The sequence below is a fragment of the Amblyomma mixtum genome, chromosome 1, assembly GCF_055824585.1.
Source record: "Amblyomma mixtum isolate Tamu chromosome 1, ASM5582458v1, whole genome shotgun sequence".
Taxonomy (NCBI): domain Eukaryota; kingdom Metazoa; phylum Arthropoda; class Arachnida; order Ixodida; family Ixodidae; genus Amblyomma; species Amblyomma mixtum.
In genome coordinates, this window is record NC_143012.1 from 95,519,249 (window position 1) to 95,540,087 (window position 20,839).

Sequence of the window (20,839 nt, forward strand, 5' to 3'; positions counted from 1 at the left end):
GTGAGCCTAGTTATCGAGGATGGCACTTGGCTGAAGTCTCTCGCATTATTCCAGCAGGACAAGCTTAAACTCTTACCAACTGATGATCGTTATCAGGTGAAAAGTTCTAACCAGGTAATCAAGTTCTTGCAGAAAACCCAGAAAAAGGCTACTCAGCTTGCTCCGTCAACATAAAGGATCTATATTAATCCCTTCCCCAAAAGAAACTGCTGTCGTGTGTTCAGCAACGTGTACTTGTCTTTTGTGTTGTAACTATAATGACACAACAACATGCCCAAGCTTCCACCTTGTCCACACATCGCGAACGCACAGGGGTCCCAAATGCAGGTGACTTTAGTGCGTCGCCAGCACTATTAAGGCAGGGAATGGGCCAGGCGACAAGACCGTGCCCTGAGCTGGCAAATGGTGACGTGACGCACGCAGGAGAATTCCCCAATTTAACGCAAAGGCCAAAAGACGGAGTGCATTGCTCCAATCTGGCTTAGCTGTGCCCTTGACTGCTTCCTCAGTATATCGAAAATAAGGCATGTTTCCACATGTGCCTCACATATTAGATTGGTTTATTGGTTTGGTTTATTGAGGTTTAATGTCCCGAAGCAACTCAGGCTATGAGGGGCGCCGTAGCGAAGGGCTCCGGAAATTTCGACCACCTGGGGTCCTTTAACGGGCACTGACATTGCACAGTACACGGGCCTCTAGAATTTCATCTTCTCCGAAATTCCGCCGCGGCCGGGATCGAACCCGCGTCTTTCGGGCCAGCAGCCGAGCGCCGTAACCACTGAGCCACCGCGGTGGAGACTCACATACTAGAGGACAGCTGGTCAAATGTTTAGGGGAATCCCCTGAGGTGGAGTAAATTTGTAATAAGGGAGTAATTACTCATTGACATCCACCCGAGTGCACCCATACGGCTACAAAGGAAAGCTATACAGCTTTCCCAGAAACTTCGTAGTTAAAGAAAAATTCATCCTCGTCCAGGGTTCAAACCTGGGACCACCGCTTCACCGGAGCAGTCACTCTACCAATTGAGCTAACCAGGACGGCAAGCTGTAAATTATAATGCATACACTAAGTACATTCACAGTCACTGAGGAAGAACTGGTTTGTATGGTCGCTCCATCGTGACGATCCGCTCGATGGCTTCCTTTAGGTTGCGCACAATGCCGTCCGGCTTGACACTCGGGTGGCTTTCGTCGGAACTCCTGCAACGGAGACAAAACGAAGCAGCCTGAGTAATGGTGTCTCTTCTCTCTCCAGGTCACCTTTTCCTGCTTGCGGCAATAAAGCCCACTCTGGTGGTCTCCAGTCTCGCAATACTGATGCAGTACAGTCAAGTCCACTTATAACAATACTGGTTATAACAATATATCGGATATAACAATGGTCGGTCATGGCACCATCAGCTTTGCCATGTGTTCTATGGTAAAATAAACTGCTTATAGCAATGCTGTCAAGGCACATTATTGGTTATAACAATTAAATCTGGTAATTGAGTGTCAACCATTACAGAAAAAGAAAAGAAATGCTACAACCACACCAGCAAAACCATGCTTACAACACAAAAGCGTGCATGTGTGGGGCTGACAAATGGACTAAGCTGGCGCAGCAACGCCACGAAAGCAAAAGAGGCAGGCGTCATCGCGTCAGGAGAGCTGCTGCATTGCTGCATTGGCTACGCACGCCATGCGTACCCCCAATCAGTCAGTGCAGCGCGCGTGCATGCAGCCAGCGCGGTTTTTCTCTTGTCAGCTGTCACCGCACCCTTGGTTCTGCATGCTTCTTGAATTTCCCATAAGAATAGCTTCCAAAAAGCCGGCTTGATTCCTGTGACGTGGAGGTGCGCAAAGCTCCTGGTGGCGCAGTGATGGCGGTGCTTTGGTCATCGGTGAACAGTGAACATTGTTCCGGTTCCCTGAAGTTCGATTTAACGAGCTTTTACAGGCATTAGAACAATCAAACCCCTCTGGGTATTTACTGTCAATAAATGCTCTGAAGTTTGTCATCCTTTCTTTTTTTTCGGCACAACCCTGTTATAACAATTATTGGTTATAACAATGGTATTTCCATGGCACTTGAATATTGTTATAAGTGGGCTTGACTGTATTACTGTGCACTATTAAGGCGAAGACCTTTAATGGCTCATCGTTGTCCATCCGTCCGTATGTGAAAACTGTCACAGAATAGCTGTCAATCATCCTGATGACATCATCAGTGGTGTAATACGCCGTAACCAAAAATCACTGAATTCATCGTGGCATAATATAACGTAACAATTAATCAGTAATTAGTCATTCCAAGATGTTCCTAGACGTTTTCAGCCAATAAAGTCACTAGAAAAATTGGCAACAAAAGCATAGTCTTTCATTCGCAAACAGCGTGCAATCAGCAACACAGATAGACAAATCAGTGCAAAAAGGCTTTGGCCTCGCGCTCTTTAGATTGTCAAAGTGCTCCCCTAATTTTTGCTTTATAGTAAAGCCCCTACGAAGAGGTCTCCATGGGGGTTTTACAATAAAGAGTGGAAGACCTTCTTTCACTCATTCAAATGTGGCAGTGCACATGGTAGCTGCACTATTGCCACAAAAGGTCAAGAGGTGTATCGCAGCCATTTTATCCTCTTAACTGCAAGTCTACAGCTATGGTATTTGCAAATGACGCTAGCTAACGTGACGCTCTCCCCTAATACTGCAAAAAAAAAAAAATCTTATGAAAAAAGAATTTTTTTTCTACACCAGTATTAATACTACCGGTACAATAAATTATTGCTTTGCAGTGATGGTGCTTTTTTTTTTAAGTCACTTTCCACAAAGGTTCTTGCTTGGATATTTTCACTTCACAAAGAATCAACTTCTGGCAGTGACACATTCCGTATTCACTTGCGTAATTTGTGGTTTTTATTTAAATTAGGGCTTCAAAAAGAGGGTGCAAAAGTTATGCGAAAATTTTCTGAACACGTCCTCAAAAAAACTCCACAAAGTCATAATGCGCAATATATACTGTATATCCTATACATAGATCCCCATCTCGCACCCTCACTGGTCGACTACAAATATAAGGTGCACACCTGCTCCCACCCTGCCCCACGTTGCGTAGTTCCCCGCAGGATGGCATGACAGCACGTGCACAGCTCAAAGCAATAACCATGCAATGGTACAATCGCAAAGCCAGCGGACAAAGGCGATAAAATGAAGCCCTCGTGTGGATTCAATTATTAGAGTATATAAAGCCATTTTCAATTCAGAAAGAATTCTGTAAAACAAGTGGCATTGCGGCCACTTGGAAAACTATTTTTCGTACAGATCATACCCGTACAGCTGTGTCCTACACTTAGCATAGTACTGTTTCCATATTTCGTGGAAAACCTTGACCCACACTCATTTGATGACTAATTCACTTCCGCTAGAAAGCTTTGAAAAAGATGCGAAACTTTGCTTTATTGATTGTGGATTCCCTTCCCTGTAGCGGCCTCAGAAAACAAATTCTAACTGCAGTGTAATTTTTGAACCGGAGTACTCGGGTTCGAACCCGACCGCGGCGGCCGTGTTTCGATGGAGGCGAAACGCAAGAGGCGCCCCTGTGCTGTGCGATGTCAGTGCACATTAAAGATCCCCAGGTGGTCGAAATTATTCTGGAGGCCTCCACTACGGCACCTCTTTCTCTCTTTCTTCTTTGACTCCCACCTTCCTCCCTTCCCTCACGGCGCGGTTCAGGTGTCCGCCGAGATATGTGAGACAGATACTGCGCCATTTCCTTTCCTCAGAAACCAATTTACCAACTTATTTTTAATTTTTGAACAGTGCTTCTGGCGTTCTGCCATTGTCAATTATCCTAGAGCACTCACCGATATTTGCCGGTGCGCACCAGTATGCCACGCATCCCGACACTCTGGGCGCCGCCGACATCGCTGACAATGTCATCACCCACCATGACGACCTCATCGGCCCGCAACTTCATGTCCTCCAGGGCCAGCCGGAAGAACTCCTCCCCCGGCTTGCCAATCACGATGGCTTGCCTCTCGGCAGCAAACTGCGGGAAAAAAGGCACAGGGGGGACGTCTGGGGACAGACCTCACGACGCATGATGCATTTCACCTGTTCGCGCTGCACGACAGGCATTGCTGCAGGATACTTGTGCTGCACATGACTGAGCGAAAGTCTTCAAGCGCTTAGTAGTCAAGGACAACTTCCAGCTATTGTCTTTCTCAGTAGAATTCAATTATGTTTGGCCTTTAATAGCTCGGTTGATGTTTATGCTGCAGTGGAAGATGCGTTTATTGCTGATAAATTTGAAGTTTGAAACGGAACATACTTCAAGAGCATCAGGGAGACTTCAGCATTACTTTCTGCAGCTGGATGGTTGTGCAATCTGACCTCGGAGATCCATATGGGAAAAAAAAATAAATCATCATCATGAGCCTGACTATGCCCATTGCAGGACAAAGGCTTCTGTCTCTCCAATTAAAGGGACACTGAGGAGAGCTCTATTAATATTTTTTTTATAGCAAAATCCGATAGTTCGGCATGTCATGACTTTGTTGCCGCTTGGCCGGCAGCGCAAGATGCATTTTTTTCTAAGAAATTTGGATTCGAAGTTGAAAAAGTTTTTCCCGCCGCTCTGATTCAAACTTGGGATTCTCCTGTGATGACACAGGACTAAGTGACGAGAAACATGACGTGAACACGACGTAACGCAGACTCCGTGATTTCTGGCGGCCAGCAGTGCGGCCCAGCAGCAGCCGAAAAGAAAGCTACCGCTGGCCGCACGTTGAAGGCATCTATCGGCTATTGCGGCCGTTGCTTCGTTTACGTTTGCACCGGCGTTTTGCCAGCGTTAAAATGGATCCCGTTCTCGAAGTCGTCAACGAAGTTCTAGCAAATAGACACCTTTAGCATACCGTGTACCTTGTTTACCGTTAGCGGAATACCGGGAGCCCGCATACCGCTGTGATCAGGCGCTGATTGGTCCCGGCGCTGCAGGAGCGCGCGTAGCTTTCGGGTACGTGGCACCATCTGGCGACGTCAAGAAGATTTGCGCATGCATTTGCTGCGCCTCAGTGATTCATGACTTCTCGTGTCCTAGTGTTGCTAGAACCATTGGTTCTAGCAACACTGTTTTGTCCTATGACGTCATCACGCTTGTACTTGCGAGTTTGGCCTGTGGCGGCGATACCTGTATTTTGGTTCTTGCTCTTTTCTACGTTACAACAGCTTTGTTGTCAGTATGAATGGCGTTTTTGTAATCAGGAGCTGGTATTCTGTCCATGCAAGTCAACTTCAATTTCTCCTCAGTGTCCCTTTAACCCTGTCCTTAGCCAGCCGAGGCCACCCTATCCCCGTAAACTTCATCATCTCATCCGCTCACCTAACTTTCTGCCGCCCCCTGCTACGCTTGCCTTCTCTTGGAATCCACCCTTAAGGACCAGCGGTTATCTTGCCTTTGCATTACATGCCCTGCTCAAGCACATTTCTTCCTCTTGATTTCAACTACGATGTCATTAACCCGTGTTTGTTCCCTCGCCCACTCCGCCCGCTTACAATCTATTAACGTTACACCTATCATTTTCCTTTCCATAGCTCGCTGCATTGTCCTTAACTTAAGCTGAACCCTTTTTGTTAGCATCCACGTTTCTGCCCCATAGGTGAGTAGCGGTAGGATACAGCTGTTGTATACTTTTCTCTTCGGGGATATTGGTAAGCTGACATTCATGATCTGAGAGAACCTGCCATATGTGCTCCACCCCATTCTAATTCTTTTAGTTATTTTACTCTTGTGGTCCGTATCTGCGGCCACTACCTTCCATAAGTAGATGTATTCCCTTACCACTTTCAGTGCCTCAATACCAACTGTAATCTGCTGTTTCCTTTCAAGACTGTTGAGCATTCAGTTTTCTGTACAATAATTTTTAGACCCACCATTCAGTTTTGCCTGTCCAAGAGGCAATTCGCTGGTGAAAACAGCCTGTGGTCTCGTGGCAATAACTGGAATTCATGTGTCGGTCTGCTCCAGCATATATGAGAGCCATCTGTGGTGAAAGCAGCCCCTCTTCCATTCGGACACAATACTCAGCTGATATAGGGCAGCTTAAGTTTGTACCCATTTACCATTTGCAGGTTTGAAAATGTAGCATTTGTTTTTGACCGCTTCCTTGAGACCAGAACGGAACCTGCCTAACAGATGAGAAAGTGTCTCTTTGGAGCATAAAGCATTTTAGATGCTTTAGTGATCCCTTCATCTGCTCAGCATTAAAGCAACACTTCAGTGTGCGTACAAGAAGCAGTACTAGTATCTAATGAATGCTCTCCTTGTGGAAAAACTTCCCCAATTTACAACACGTTCATCAGCCGAAGATCACACATCTTGGCAGTTCAGTGCACATGACACTGAACACCAAGCGAAGCACATATGTTAGCTCCTAGAATTCTGTCGGGGCTCTTGGTAGATGTGTCATTTCCAACCCCGCTCAGGCATGAATGCATGAATGTAATTTTGATATGTGCTTACTGCTTTGTTAATACCTGGTTATAGTCGGCTCCAGTGTTCTATTTCTACTAAATAAGCGTCTTGTCTGTTTAGCAGCACTTAACGCTGTTTTCAGCACAAAATTCTAGCAGTAATCAGACCCGAAGACACCAAGGAATGGATTAGGTGCAACTAAATGAGGAAGAGTTTCTACCAGCTGCTACCTAGTCGAAATTTTTGGTCAATGATTCATGATTTTAATGATTTATAGTTGTTAACTATGAGGGGTGCCATAGTGGACAGCTGTGGATTACTTTCAAACACCGGGGCTCTTTCAACATGCACTGAAATCTCAGTGCAGAGGTGTTTTTTGGCATAGCAACTTAGTAGTGATAGTCAACTGAAGATGTGTATGCGAGTTTGTGGCAGTTATGGAATGCCGTGTTTTATGGACTGCCAGCAATTATAGAATGCCTTGCTGGCAAAGCATGCTGTGGAGAAGGAATGGAGAAAACACTCTCCTGCATCTTCAATGACAAGCAGCCAATGGCCAGCTCTTGAATAAACAGCGCGAACGAAGACAAGCACAAAAGACAAGAAAACGGACGACACAGCGCCAGCTCTGGAGCACTGCCCCCCCCCCCCCCCCCCCTTCCCCATACTGATCATGAGTGCGCATCGCCAGCACCGCAGAAGCGGATGCTGATTGGTCGAAAGTGATGACCGGCAAATGCACTGAAATCGGTGAGGACCGGCCGTAGTTGGAGAGAGATGACACCGAGTCACAACGTCGAGAGATGCAAGGTAAACACCTCTGCTTAATTTCTTTGTTGTCGCCATCTTGCCCCGTCAGCTGCCAGACCAAGCCAAACGTCACGGCCCGCAGACCATCTCGTCAGCCAGCGGTCTTATGGGAAAGCCCAATAAGCGTTTGCCCATAGGCAAAGTGTCCTGTTTTGCGTTGTGTCCTTCTTCACATTCCCGTGATGTCGCCATGAAGACGGTAACACATGGTGTGCGGTATTGGCAGCTCAGAGTTCGTGGCCTAAGCCTCAAAGGAGGCTAACAGCGTAGTAAGCCACACAGTAGTAACTACAGTAGTAAATACAGTAGTATCAGCCACAAGTTCCACTGTAGCACACATCATGTTAAGCTCGAGCCAACAGGTCCTCGCTTTTTCGTAACCAGTGTGGTACAGTTTCATGCACAAAGTTTCAGCTACAATGAGAAGCTTATTAAACACATAATGCACTTAACAACTAAACAAATAACTAGCACTGAACTTCTCTCATCTCACCAAACACTCGATTGCCTTAGGTCAGCTCTGTTGCCTGGAATATTGTACAGTGGCTGAGCTAAAGTCTTACCAAAGTTTTTTGGGCTAAAAAACAAAAAAAAAGAATTATGCAGCAGATTATGCTTGCCTCGAGAGCAGCTGCAAAAGGCCCAACATCCATGACCAGTTCGCCGTGTTCCCGGTAATACTTTCTGCAAAACAGACAAAAAGAACTGTCAATGTAGGAGCAAGTGACTACAATATGTGATGGCAGACAAGTTGCACGCAGCACAGCTAAGCGCCAAATAAAGCCATGGATTCCACTGCTCTAGTTATGGTTTCAGCTTGTAACATGATGGACTGGAAGAAAAAGGCAGTGAAAAGGGGGGAGATGGACTCTCTGCAGCTCAAAAAGCACAGTAGAACCTTCCTAGCAAATACATAGCATACAGGTACGGGATGACGAAAGACGAGGACAGGATGGTGCTACCGTCCTGTCCTCTGGCACCGTCCTGTCTCCGTCTTTCTTCGTCTCGTCTTTACGCTATGTTTTTATTAAGAACGTCTGACCAATTGGCCCTACAGAATACTATATTAAATTTCAGCACAACCTCTTTAATTCGAAGCCCATTGGACTGCAAGTTTCAAATTGGAAGTTCCGAATTAAATGGGTTTTCGAATTATCCGAAACTGAAGTAAAATGAAAAAGGTAAGCACAAAACGTTGTTCAACTGCCTCCAGGACTTTTGAGTCATGACCACGCTGCTAGAAGCAGCTCTAGCAATGTGGTCGCAATCATATCCCTCATTAAAGATGCGTTAGACATTTAGTGATCAACAGCTCTTACAATGCAGCTTGTCTACACTTGTTGCATCACAGGCGTTCGCCAGAATCTGCATTCATGCTACAGAGCTTCAGCAATTACACCTGCTTGCATAAATGTCAGCGTATTAATAATGCATTTTCCCTTCTGTTCCATTTGTCCAGAGCGTTGAGGAAGCACGCACCCCTTGCCGAGGCAGATGAGGACCGAGTCGTTATTCTCGATGAGAACGTGGAACGCCTGGTTCAGGTTCTCGTACGTGAAGTTGCTCGCCGCGTCACCCATGACGACGCAGTTGGGCTGGGTCTGATCGCATTCGTAGAACTCGGCCTCAACATCTTTTTGTCCCACATGCAAACAAGTCACAGACAAGGTGCAGGGGGGGGAGGGGGCTCTTAGTGACCGAGTGCCCCAGAGAGGATTTACATCAATGTCTATGCAACAGGCCAGCGTTAGATCTGCAGTGAACTTACGAGCAAATCTTTGAGTAAGACGCCCCTAGCAAGTACAGCCAGGAGCAAAATGAGAGGGAACAAGGTTTGAGCATTCATTTATTGGTTACTCCACAATTAAGGCTGCACCCCATGCTAATGCCACTCAATCTGCTCCCGGTGAAGACTTAATCCATTCTCCGCAACCTTCCTGACAGCGCCAATGAGCACCTTATCTCCCTCTGTAACACCACTTGGGAAGAGGGTTCCCTACCCTCACCCTGGACTTCCTTGCCCCTTCACCCTGGGCGGCCAGCCAGGTTTAGGAACGAGGGAGATGAGTGATCATCTCCATCATTCCTAAACCTGGCAAGCCACCCGCCCTTACCAATCTCCGCCCCATTTCTCTGACTTCCTGTGTTGGCAAGACAATGAAGCATAAGGCGCTCGCTCGGCTTGGCCGTATTTGGAGGCTTCTAACTTGTTTCCTCACACTCTCATCAGCTTTCTTCCCCACAGGACCTCTTTCTCACACTTCAGCATACTTTTTTCACCTCTGACAGCCCTCAACTTCATGCCCTTGTCACAGTTGATGTCTGCAAGGCTCGAATGTCTCGAATGACTACATCCTTTATTATCTCTCTAACACCCACTATGACTCCCGCATGTATAGCTACATTCGTGCTTTCCTTTTATGCGAAGCATATTACTAGAGCTACACTACAGCCCGTCGAGCGCGGCAGTGGAGCTACCATTGACCTTTGGCGTGACCACGTGACAACATGACATCACAGCAAAAAGAGAGATGGGCTGCCGGCTCGCGCGGTCGGCCGCGGCGGTGGAGACTCCACATCAGAGGTGCTGCAGCTGACCACGTGACGCTACAGCAGCGGTATAAAGCTGAGCTTGCCTCGCTCTCCGGGCACATACGAGGCGGCCAGGTGTTGGGATGCCGCCTAGAAGCAGGGCTGATTTGAACGAGAAGCGAAAGCTTCAGCGTGCCACAGAGACCGATGAAGAGCGGGATGAACGTCAACCAAGGAAAGCCATGTATTACCAAGCCTAGCCATCAATATGCTTCGCATCTGACTAGGCTTAACCTTAGCTAAGCCTCAGCCATTTTTTTAACTGCAAAGCACGCTTCCAGGTGCTTGACCTCACTTCTTTGCCTCATCATCTCACCCAGGGTACCCTTCAAGGTGTCATTCTTTCACCAGCAGTTTTTAATATTGCCATGGCTTCTCTCGGTGTTCTGTTGTCATCCACTCCCAATCTTCATCACTTCTTTTATGCTGATGACATCACACTGTGCTTGTGCGGATCTCGTGGTCATGTGCAAGACCCTTCAGCAAGGCCTGAATCTCATCTTCTCCTTCCTTGACCAGGCAGGCCTTTCACCCGCACCCGACAAGTCCGAACTACTTCTAAGTCATTCTGTCTACCAACGAGCTCACAACTCACTGATCTTCCTTGCCCTGGCCCATTCCCCAGTCCCCAAAGTTTCTCAGTGCCATGTTCTTGGCATGCCTCTGCATGCCGCCAAGAATGTCCAGGCTCTCCATACGGCTGTCTCTACCTGTCTCTCTGTCACTCACCTACTTTGCCGAGTTTTGAACCGGTTTTTTGGCCTGCGGGAAGCGCATGCATGCCGACTGGCTCATGCGCTGGCTCTTAACAAATTTCTTTACTTCGTACCATACGTCTCCTTCATCCAGACCCAGATGAACACACTGCTCACCATGGCCTCATATCTAACAGGCTGCTATCTGCCTCCCCATAACCACCTCCGTCGATAAACTTTATGCCACTGGTCTTTTCTATCCTCTCTGCAATCCCCTTTCTTTTCACTGCAATTGATAAGTGGCCCACCTCTCCAGATGGTCCCTTCACCTATTCCCTCCCTTCCAGAGGCTTCTAACCTCCGTATACTCCCTCTTCCCTCTAATATGTCACCAGTCCTGCACGCTGGCCGCCGACATGCTGCTGCCTATCACAGCCCCCTTCAATACTCATGGAGTGGTGTATACGGATGCCTCGTGCGTGGCTCCTCACGGCTCCACCAGCCAAATCCTCTTTCGTCCTCTTCTTTCTACCCCTGTCACTCAAGCTAACGGCCCATTCCTACACTCGCCTGACGTTCTCTCGCTCGATGTCCTCTCCTCTCCATCATACATGCCACTCAACATTTTCATTCGCTCCCACCTAGATATCTGATGCCTAGACATTTTATGCCAGTACTGCAAAACCAATCTCTTCCTTGAGAAATATGCTTCCTTTGTCTAGCATTCCCGCAAGAAATCTTCAGAGTAAAGGCACCCTCTGGGTCTGGGACCAGTTCACGCATTGGACAGAATAAGTACGTTTTTCACTAAGTGTCTTGTCACTCGGAAATATGTGGTAAGGCACTGTGATTGTCGTCTCCAAGTGTATTGTACGTGTGTCCTGTAACACAATACCAATCATCACAACCATCTGAGTGAACACAAACTGCGAGCGAACACTACGGCCGAACCCATAAAACATGGCTTCCTGCTATGTTAGCCGGGGCACCACCATCTGCTCCATGCCAGGCTGTTCCAAGCCTGACACCATCATGCGTAGGGTTGGCTGTATGCAAAACAGCTAAACGAACAAGTTGGTGGTACATATTGACAGGCAAACAGCGCAAAGACGAAGACCGCAGCAGAAGAAACACAGGATGAGCACTGAGTCACAACTGAAAGTTTATTCGAAGACAGCAACATAATATATGGAAAAAGCAACCAACCTATCAACAAGCATACCAACACAAACCCGTGCTGCTATAAGTGTATATCAGGTAGACTGGGCGACACATTAATACACGTTTGAAAGAGCATGCAAATAACTTGGAAGCTAACAACTCTACCAATCTCGTTGACCGTGTCCGTGACTGCAAATCTTGTTTTTCTTTCTAGCACTATTGTGATATCCTGTACAGGCACCCGCCCAGCTTGACATGCGAGATTATGGAAGCCTACCACATGACGAATAAACAAAGTTGTGCGTTAGTAAGCTATCTATTTTATTACATGATAGTGAGGTTGCATGCCTTGATGCCACGTAGCAACACAGGTTTGTGTTCGTGTGCTTGTCGATAGGTTGGCCGCTTTTTTCCATATATTCTGTTGCTGTCTTCAAAGAAACTTTCAGTTGTGAGTCGGCGCTCGTCCCGTGTTTCTTCTGCTGCGGTCTTTGTCTTTGCGCTGTTTGCCTTTCAATTGGCTGAACGGCTGTAAAAATTGCCTGTTTGACAGTAAAGAGTGGGAGGCTATCTTTAAAATTCTTTTTCGGGAAAACTAAATTGTTCTCCAGCGTGTCATCTGGCACACAGAATCTTTACTTCGAGAAGAACTTGCAATACAAATTTCACTGACATCTGCGAGCATCAAAAAGTTGCCAGTTTTCCTTCAAGCTCAAGCCTTTTCATTGGACTCGAAGTTTCTGCCCCATAGGTGAGTACTGGAAATATAAATGAAAGATAAATAAAAATAAATGATAAAAAGATAAATTGAAAGGTGATATTTTCTTCTCTGCCTGTCTAACTGATTGATCATGCTTTGCAGCTCATCTCCTGAGTGACTTAGCAAGGCAATGTCATCAGCGAATCGCAAATTACTTAGGTATTCTCCATTAACTCTTATCCCCAACTCTTCCCATTCCAGTCTGCGGAATACCTCCTGTAAGCAGGCGGTGAATAGCATTTTCGAGATCGTGTCTCCCTGCCTGACACCTTTCCGGATTGAAATTTTATTGCTGACTTTATGGAGAACTATAGTAGCTGTGCAATCGTTATAAATATCTTCCAATATTTTCACATAACACTCTTCCACACCCTGATTCCGCAATGCTTGCATGACAGCTGTGGTTTCCACTGAGTCAAATGCTTTCTCGTAATCAATGAAGGCTATATATAGGGGGTGGTTATATTCTGCACATTTCTCTATCACCTGATTGATAGTGTGAATATGGTCTGTTGTCGAGTATCCTTTACGAAAGCCTGCCTGATCATTTGGTCGATTGAGGTCTAAGGTTGTCCTGACTCTATTAGAGATTACCTTAGTAAATACCTTGCAGGCAACAGACAGTAAGCTGTTCAGTCTGTAGTTCTTCAAGTCCTTGAGGAATTAAGATAATGTTAGTGTTCTTCCAAGCTGCTGGTACTCTCGAGGTCACAAGGCATTGCGTATACAGGGTGGCTAGTTTTTCCAGGAGTGGATTCCAAGAGAAGGCAAGTGTAGCAGGGGACGGCAGAAAGTTAGGTGGGCGGATGAGATTAAGAAATTTGCTGGGATACAGTGGCCGCAACTGGCGAAGGACAGGGTTAATTGGAGAGAGAGACATGGGAGAGGCCTTTGCCCTGCAGTGGGTGTAGTCAGGCTGATGATGATGATGTTTTCTTATCACCACTTATTATCACTAAGAAGCTATATACGCTGCAGTGTGCAAGCCATAATCTGCACAATGCCATACACGCGTATTGTCATCTGGCTTACTGGGGTGGACGAGCAGGAACGGCCGGTAGTTGAGGTCGTGGAGGAACTTCTTGGCCGCAGGCACGCACATGAAGATCTCCTTCTCGTAGATGTCAAAGCCCAGCCGGTGCAGAAGAGAGTCCAGCTGCTCCCTTGTCTTCTGCGTCTCGTTTGTGATGAAGCGGAACGGTATGTTGGCAGCACGGAGCCTGCAGGGACATCATGTACGTTCACAAACTACCGTGCCCAGACCATTCTTAGCTGCAGTTCCGGTAGGTTTGCAGCACTGAGTTCTAAAAAGCAATGAAGGCAGATAGTTCCTCAAATCAACACATCAATAATCAGATATGCAGGATTTAAATACCATAATGACAGCTTCCAAGGCAGTGTTTGGCTCTTTCCCATGAGCAACACTTCAGTGAGTCCCTATTCTATCTACCACAATTCAGTTGTGCTTGAATTAGAAAATATAAAAGTCGTTTTTGGCTCTAGTGATGCTTAAAACAAAGCAGCTAAAACTTTCACGAAAACCATTCATTTTTATTTTTATTGTTAAAGCTACAGTAACGGACAATTTAAGTCAAGTGCTTGTACATCTACCTTAAGGATCTGCCACAGACTTAGCAAGGTCTCCCTCAACTAAGCATTACAAGTAGAGTGCTTAGCACTGGCCTCACAAATTTTCATGAAAACAGCCCCATGTGTCCTGGTTGCATTATCTTCCCACCTGGCCAGGACATTTTTTGTTCTGTCCATAATTGCAGCAATAGAAACATTCTTGAACACAGCAATTTTTATCACCTGGCATTCTTTAACCTAACTATGCATTTATGATCACGCATTTGGCGTGCAAAAGCTGGCATACCTCAAGTTAACTGGAAGCTAATTATTGGTTTGGTTTATTGGGGTTTAATATCCCAAAGCGACTCAGGCTATGAGGGACGCCGTAGGGAAGGGCTCCGGAAATTTCGACCACCTGGGGTTCTCTAACGTGCACTGACATCGCACAGTACACGGGCCTCTAGAATTTCGCCTTCATCGAAATTCGACCACCGCGGCCGGGATCGAACCCGTGTCTTTGGGGCAGCAGCCGAGCGCCATAACCACTGAGCCACCACGGTGGGGTGGAAGCTAATTATTGAATTCTGTTCAGTCAAGTGTAGATATATAGCAAACACTTCAACTGCAATGATATATACAATTGGAGATAGTTAATCTGCCCTTCTGTTTACTTTTCAACACATCCCCAATAAGTCCAAAGCATGTGTGATTGAAGATGCTAGCTATGCCTCCAAATGAGCCAAAGAGCAAACTGAGCTTGCTCTGCACATTATTACCGCATTAAACAGAATCTCATCAAAGACACCATTACTGCATGCATGGTTTGAGTGGCTAGAGCTAAGAATTTGTTCCGCATATCATTGTTCTTCCAGGTGGACACACATAGTGAAACAAAACAAAACAAAAAAGATCCGGATGGATGGATGGATGGTAATGGATTTACCCTAGCCTATGACTTTTGCCTCATTAAATTTTTCGTCTTTCCCAGTTAAAATATGTAATTTGATAATCTCTTTTGCAAGTTCACACCTCCCTTGACTTCTTCCACCAATCTTCTAACCTCCCCTTTGTTAAAGCCATTCTTTTCTAATCGATTCATCTATCCTTCCCAGCAAATTCCAGCACCCCTCTATATCTGCCGCTATTCTCTCGGGAAGGGCAACAAAAAGTTTTAAGCTCTTCAAAATTATGTGCCCTGTGGTCTCGATTTCAGTTCTGCAGGCAGCATATATCTACTTCTTAAAATTTAGCCCTCTACGTTTCCGTTCTCAAAATCCCTGTCCAAGCTTCAAAAACCAATGAGTTGCTCTGCAAGTTATCAAATAAATGCTCTTTCTTCATATCCTGTTTTTGTACTCAGCACATACCTTGCACAAATTTTCTTGCATTTTTTCCACCCACAGTTTTCTTTCTGTCTTCCTTACCTCCTTTTCCACACTAGTATTTTGCTGAGCCCCGCCCCTTAACTGTAGGTACTTAAATCCTAGCTTTGGGTTCTGTTTGTCCATTTTGTGTTCAAGCTTTTTCATGCACTCTTTTCCTGACCACCTTGTTTCCTCCATTTCGGTTAGCCTCTGATCATATCTTAGTATGCTAATTGCCTCTCTTGCTTCGAATGACACCTAGCCTACGTCTCCCTGGAATCCCTTATTCAGGGTGTTCCCATGATAACCTGCCTACACTTCGTCTGATTTCTAGACTTGATTGCACTTCTGATTTCATGCCCAGGGCTGCATTACTGAATGTGAGGCCTGGTACCGCGATTCTTTTCCATACATCTCTACCAACCTCATACCTATTATAGTTCCATAGTGCCCGGTGCTTTATAATATCTAAATTCCTTTTTCTCTTTGTCTATCACAATGCTTTCATGCTTTTCCAGGTACTTTTTTTCCCTCAGTTAGCCATATGCCCAGATACTTATAAGTTCTACAGATGGTCAATCTTATGCAAACGTATGCGCTATCAGCGACACAAAAAGACACACACACACACACGACACAAGCACAATAAATACTCTTTTTTTTATATCCTGTTTTTATGCCCTATACATACTTTGCACAAATTTTTCTTGCATTTTTTTCCACCCACAGTTTTCTTTGTCTTCTGTCATCTCCACAAGGAATAAACTGCTGTTAGTTCGCGCTTGTGTCGTGTGTCTTTTAATGATCGACCAACTGGCCCCGGTTTTAGCTTTGCTGGTCAATCTCAGTGTCTAGTATGTCTAATGCATCTTCCACTTCATCATTATAAACCATTATCCCAGACTTTTCTCTACTGAAGTGTGGCTTAACGTTTTGCCCTCCCCTCCACAGATCCTAATTAATTCCTACAACCTAACCCGCTTGTCAGCTACCAATGTCGTCCGCATACATCAGTCCTGCTAGCAACTGATTTAATTTCTGCCCTTCCAGCACACATAACTCACGTCGACTCCTACCTTACTCTGTTCTAGCCTCTTTTCCATTCGATTCATTTATATCATGAAAAGCAGCGGTGACAGTGGACAGCCCTGCCTAAGCCCACTTTTTATGTTAGCGGGGTATTAATGGCACGCATATGCATGCAGCCATGCCACCAGTTTTCAGTACAAACCTGCGACCGCCATTACATAACCTGCCTTTAGAACGTGCATTAATCGCAGCCAGAACAAGTTAGATCCACGATCCAACCACCTTTAGCACGGGCGAAGCATCAAACGCGAACATGAAAACAGAACGTGATCGAAGACCCTCCAAAGTCGTCAACTCATCAAGAACACGTCGGCTAGGTGAACAATAGTCGCACATGTCACCGCCAGTGGCCTACATTTTGACGGCTTCGGTCGACCCCTCGATGGCCTTGCGTTCGCCGCTCTCGTAGAGGACGCCGGTGATGTCCATCAGGATACCGCGTATGGGTTTCCTGAGCCAAGCCATGATCTTCGTTTTGTAGATTATGACCGGCTGCGATAGGTCACCCTGTTACGCTTTTACACCGGGAGTGCTACGAGCTGTAGGCGCAGCTGTTTGCTGCTGCGGTCAACCTTCACCCTTGCTTCTTTTACTGCCTCGCGCAACGAGAAGTGTTGCGCGTTTAAATCACTCCACCTTCCGCCTGTTTCCCAGCTGATTGAAGTACTGGATTGAAGCCAACTGGCTATTCCGCCTGAACACACAGCCAATCGTAGCCAACAAATTCTCAAGCACAAAAAAAATTTTGTTATACAAATTTGCTTCGAATAAAAAATTTTTGTTTTTGTGCATAATTTAAGGAGTCTGCCTAGAAATAAAAACTTACAATCATTACAATGTCGTCCCACCAGTTTTAATAACAAGCCAAAGCTGATCCAAGACAATCCAAGCTGTTGAGTGTTGCATGGCATCGTGGTGCTGAGGTCGTCGCGCTGGCCAGTTCTCGAAATCAACGCAGTGTCGTTTTTCGCCAAATCATGAATTGTTCTGTGCGGTGACTGTCTTGTGCGCTGAAGAAAATTGTTTTTCTAACACCGCTTTTATTTATTTCACTTTCGTATCACGTGTGGCGGCCAACATGAAGTGTCATTACGAAGTTCTCGGTGTCTCAAAGAGCGTCACCCCAGATGAACTGAAACTGTCCTACAGAAAGCTCGCGCTGCTGTGGCATCCAGGTAAGCGTGTGCGTTGGGACGATGGGCCACTCACCATACGCGTGGCAATGAGGGCCATGCGGTGGCCCGGTACCGGAAGGCCGCGACGTCCCCCGTCCGTCCGTGTGTGGCGTATTGTTTCGTGTTTGGCAATTCAAGGCTGAACGTTGCAAGAGACGGACACGACATTGTCGGTGTGCCAAACTGATTATACACTGCACTTCTGCTCGGTACGCGTGAAAGAATCACGGACGATTTATCCTGGAACCTAGTAGAAACATGATATAGGCACGTATGTTATTGAAAGTAACTTGTTGGGCGGCCAGAGCACGTAAGCAGACATGAAGTACATACTTGTCTACGTTTTTCTTTGTGCATATGTGTGTGTCATTACCGTTCAGTACCTTTTGTAGCCATGTGTTCGTGTACAGGTGTGAGGGTAGCGCAAGGACTCGAACAGGAATCTCTGACGGCGGACTTTCAAGGCCTGGCATTCGGCCATCTGGCGCGTTTGCTCAAGCATACGTGCGCATATTTCTTATTTCAGTTAGAGTGTCGAGAGAATAAAAAAAAAATCAAGTGTCTCACGCACTGCCAAGTTATTTCACTCTGTTATGTGACATTTTAAGTAACATAAATACATTGAATTCTCGGCAGTTTCGTTGATGGGATAGAGTACGCAGATTTCTAAAACCTGCACTTCGGCGCCCGATTTGACTTCGTGCTATACGAGTTCCACTCTTCTGCACTAGCCTCCAAGTAGACCAAGGTGCTTGGCACGCTCCGTAGCAGACAGCCCACGCCTTCGCCTGCCAGTCAGTCTCTGATAGCTACTCCGCTACCACAGTTCTCCGGCAGTGCACGCGAGTTGTTGATTTCAAATAAGTCCAAGTTATCAGGCAACTATTTTATGCTGCAATTGGCGGACAACCACAGACACTTTTCGGATAGAATAGCAACAGCCTGCGCCACGCGTATAAGCAATCAAAAGTTGTCTCGAGCTACAGTCTGAATAACCCCTTGAATTCAGTTTGTTGCCTCTTCGAAGTACCCATTGACTCGGTGTCAGTCAATCCGTGCCACTTTGCACAGCACAAAGGAAAGGGTAGTGTCAAATTCTTCATCACATTGAGAATTAAGTTTTCGTGGCCCTTCGACGAGAGGTACCACTTCGAATAAATGCACAGCGTTGAGCGCTACTAGCACAATCCCGTGCTATATCAAACCATGTGACGAGCACTAACATGCGTCCACAGTAGACGAACGTTTTTGTACTTCTGCACTCGATTTGGCCACTGTACTGAGAGCACTAGTGTTGGGGTACACTCGCACTGCACTGGCATGACACTTTTGTGATCTAGTGCAGAAAGTACAGCCATTTCGAGGAGACCTTGAATTGGTTTTCTACACTTAACACTCTTTGACAACCGGTGAAGGAAGAATCTGTACAATATCATGACGAAGGATCAACAAAGTGATCTCGTCCAGCGGGCATTGATCTTTCTTCGTGATACAGTCGAGCTACTCCCTTATTACTCACTTATAATGAATTTCACGGTTGCACTAATTTCGTTCGTTCTATCCGAGGTTCGTAGTTAGTGGACTTCCCATGTTGCAGCCAAAAAGACAGTCGGACTGCGTAAATCCTTTTTGCGGCTCTGCTTATTTGAACTAAACCCTGTTGGGGCACTTTCCAAGCTCTCCAACACAGTGAAATGCTCCTTGCTGATAACCCCTGCTACCAACTAGCTGGTTTAGGAATGCTATATGACTAATAGCGGTGGGAGCGGCTGGTCGGTCTCCTCATCATCATCCTCATCAGATGCCTGGAAGTGCTAGAGTTCTTGTACTTTGCATACTATTATTTTCATCAGGGTGTGGCTTTCCGATGTCAGTGTCGTTATCCACACCAATGAAGTCATTCCAGGCGACATCAGGTCGGGCTAGCTGCACATCAACAAGGCACTGTCATGTGTCCAATAAAAGTGGTGTTCGACAGCATATGCCATTTTTCCTGGGTCCCTAAATGCTACCTTGTGGAAAGTAATTCTTGATGCACTCCGCAGTCAGTTCTATGCACGAGGCCTTATCATTCCACAGCGGGGAGCAGAGATATTCTAACCGGGACGCCGTGGCACCTGGTAGGTCAGGTGATGTCAGTGTCGTTATCCACACCAATGAAGTCATTCCAGGTGACATCAGGTCGGGCTAGCTGCATATGTGCCCAATAAACATGGTGTTCTACGGCATATTCCATTTTTCCTGGGCCCCTAAACGCTACCCTGTGGAAAGCAATTCTGGATGCACTCCACGGTCAGTTCTATGCATGGGACCTTATCATTCTACAGCAGGGAGCAGAGATATTCTAACGGGGACGCCGTGGCACCTGGTAGGTCAACTGCTGTCAGTATGTGCTAGTGATGGGCCGCCAAAAGGACTTCTTGAGCATGTGAATCATGCCCATATCAAGTGGCTTGTCTCACTCATCGCATTTGGGGGCAGACCCAGTGTGGTCACCGCAGTGAGGGAAGGCAGCACGGGGTGCGCCGCACAGGTATTGAGCACGAGAAGGACCTTCATTTTCGCCATATCTGTGTCAAACTCAACAAGCCACTCGGTGAACAAGTAAGGCATCATTCAGGCCTTTGTGTCGTGCGTGTAGCGTACGAGAACGTAGCTTTCAAAGCACTGCGCCTTGCTAGTCTTCCCGACGGCAAGCGGTGAGCATTGGTTCCTGCTGTTCATGCTCGTGCGCAGACAGTCGCTAATGCGAAGCTTGGCTGTCAGCTTTCAAGGCATGAGTTTCTGACGGCCGCATCTGGCAAAAAGTTTTGTTGGCATTCCATACGTCCCATAGTTCTTATTTGCTATTTACTGACCCAAAAGACGCGGGTTCGATCCCGGCCGCGGCGGTTGAATTTCTTTGCAGGAGAAATTGTAGAGGCCCGTATACTGTGCGATGTCAGTGCACGTTAAAGAACCCCAGGTAGTCGAAATTTCCGGAGCCCTCCACTACGGCGTCTCTCATAGCCTCAGTCGCTTTGGGACGTTAAACCCCATAAACCATAAAACCATTTTTATTTTTGCTTTCTTGGCTCGCTGCGTTATTTCCATAGGAATGGGGGAGGGGGTGACACGAAGGCTAGGAGACGCTTGTCACCCTCCACTCCTATAAGAAGCAGTGTTTTT

The 20,839-nt window shown here is 46.4% G+C and overlaps 2 protein-coding genes across 2 annotated transcripts in view; one reads left to right on the forward strand and one right to left on the reverse strand.

The window, feature by feature from the left end:
- Positions 1 to 1,042: 1,042 nt before the first annotated feature.
- On the reverse strand, positions 1,043 to 17,126 carry LOC149367260 (phospholysine phosphohistidine inorganic pyrophosphate phosphatase-like). Its single transcript, XM_089554845.1, has 6 exons — positions 16,852 to 17,126; positions 13,504 to 13,691; positions 8,743 to 8,896; positions 7,884 to 7,947; positions 3,842 to 4,026; positions 1,043 to 1,202 (listed from the first exon to the last, which is right to left on the reverse strand). The coding sequence occupies exons 1-6, from the start codon at positions 16,959 to 16,961 to the stop codon at positions 1,085 to 1,087; spliced, it is 819 nt and encodes a 272-aa protein (XP_089410971.1). The 5' UTR covers positions 16,962 to 17,126; the 3' UTR covers positions 1,043 to 1,084.
- A 254-nt stretch (positions 17,127 to 17,380) lies between these two features.
- The window catches only part of LOC149367261 (dnaJ homolog subfamily C member 21), a 28,956-nt gene continuing 25,497 nt past the window's right edge, over positions 17,381 to 20,839 (forward strand). The window contains exon 1 of the mRNA XM_089554849.1: positions 17,381 to 17,671. Coding sequence (XP_089410975.1) covers positions 17,575 to 17,671 — 97 coding nt within the window. The 5' untranslated portion in view covers positions 17,381 to 17,574. The remainder of the gene's footprint in view (positions 17,672 to 20,839) is intronic.

What these genes read in the sequence shown, in the direction of transcription:
- LOC149367260 (XM_089554845.1), bottom strand. Translation starts at nt 16,961, where the DNA reads ATGGCTTGGCTCAGGAAACCCATACGCGGTATCCTGATGGACATCACC. An exon ending in TCGACCGAAGCCGTCAAAAT is followed by an intron (nt 13,692 to 16,851) that starts GTAGGCCACTGG and finishes ATGTCCCTGCAG; the next exon opens with GCTCCGTGCTGCCAACATAC. An exon ending in CTTTTGCAGCTGCTCTCGAG is followed by an intron (nt 4,027 to 7,883) that starts GCAAGCATAATC and finishes TTTTTCCCGCAG; the next exon opens with TTTGCTGCCGAGAGGCAAGC.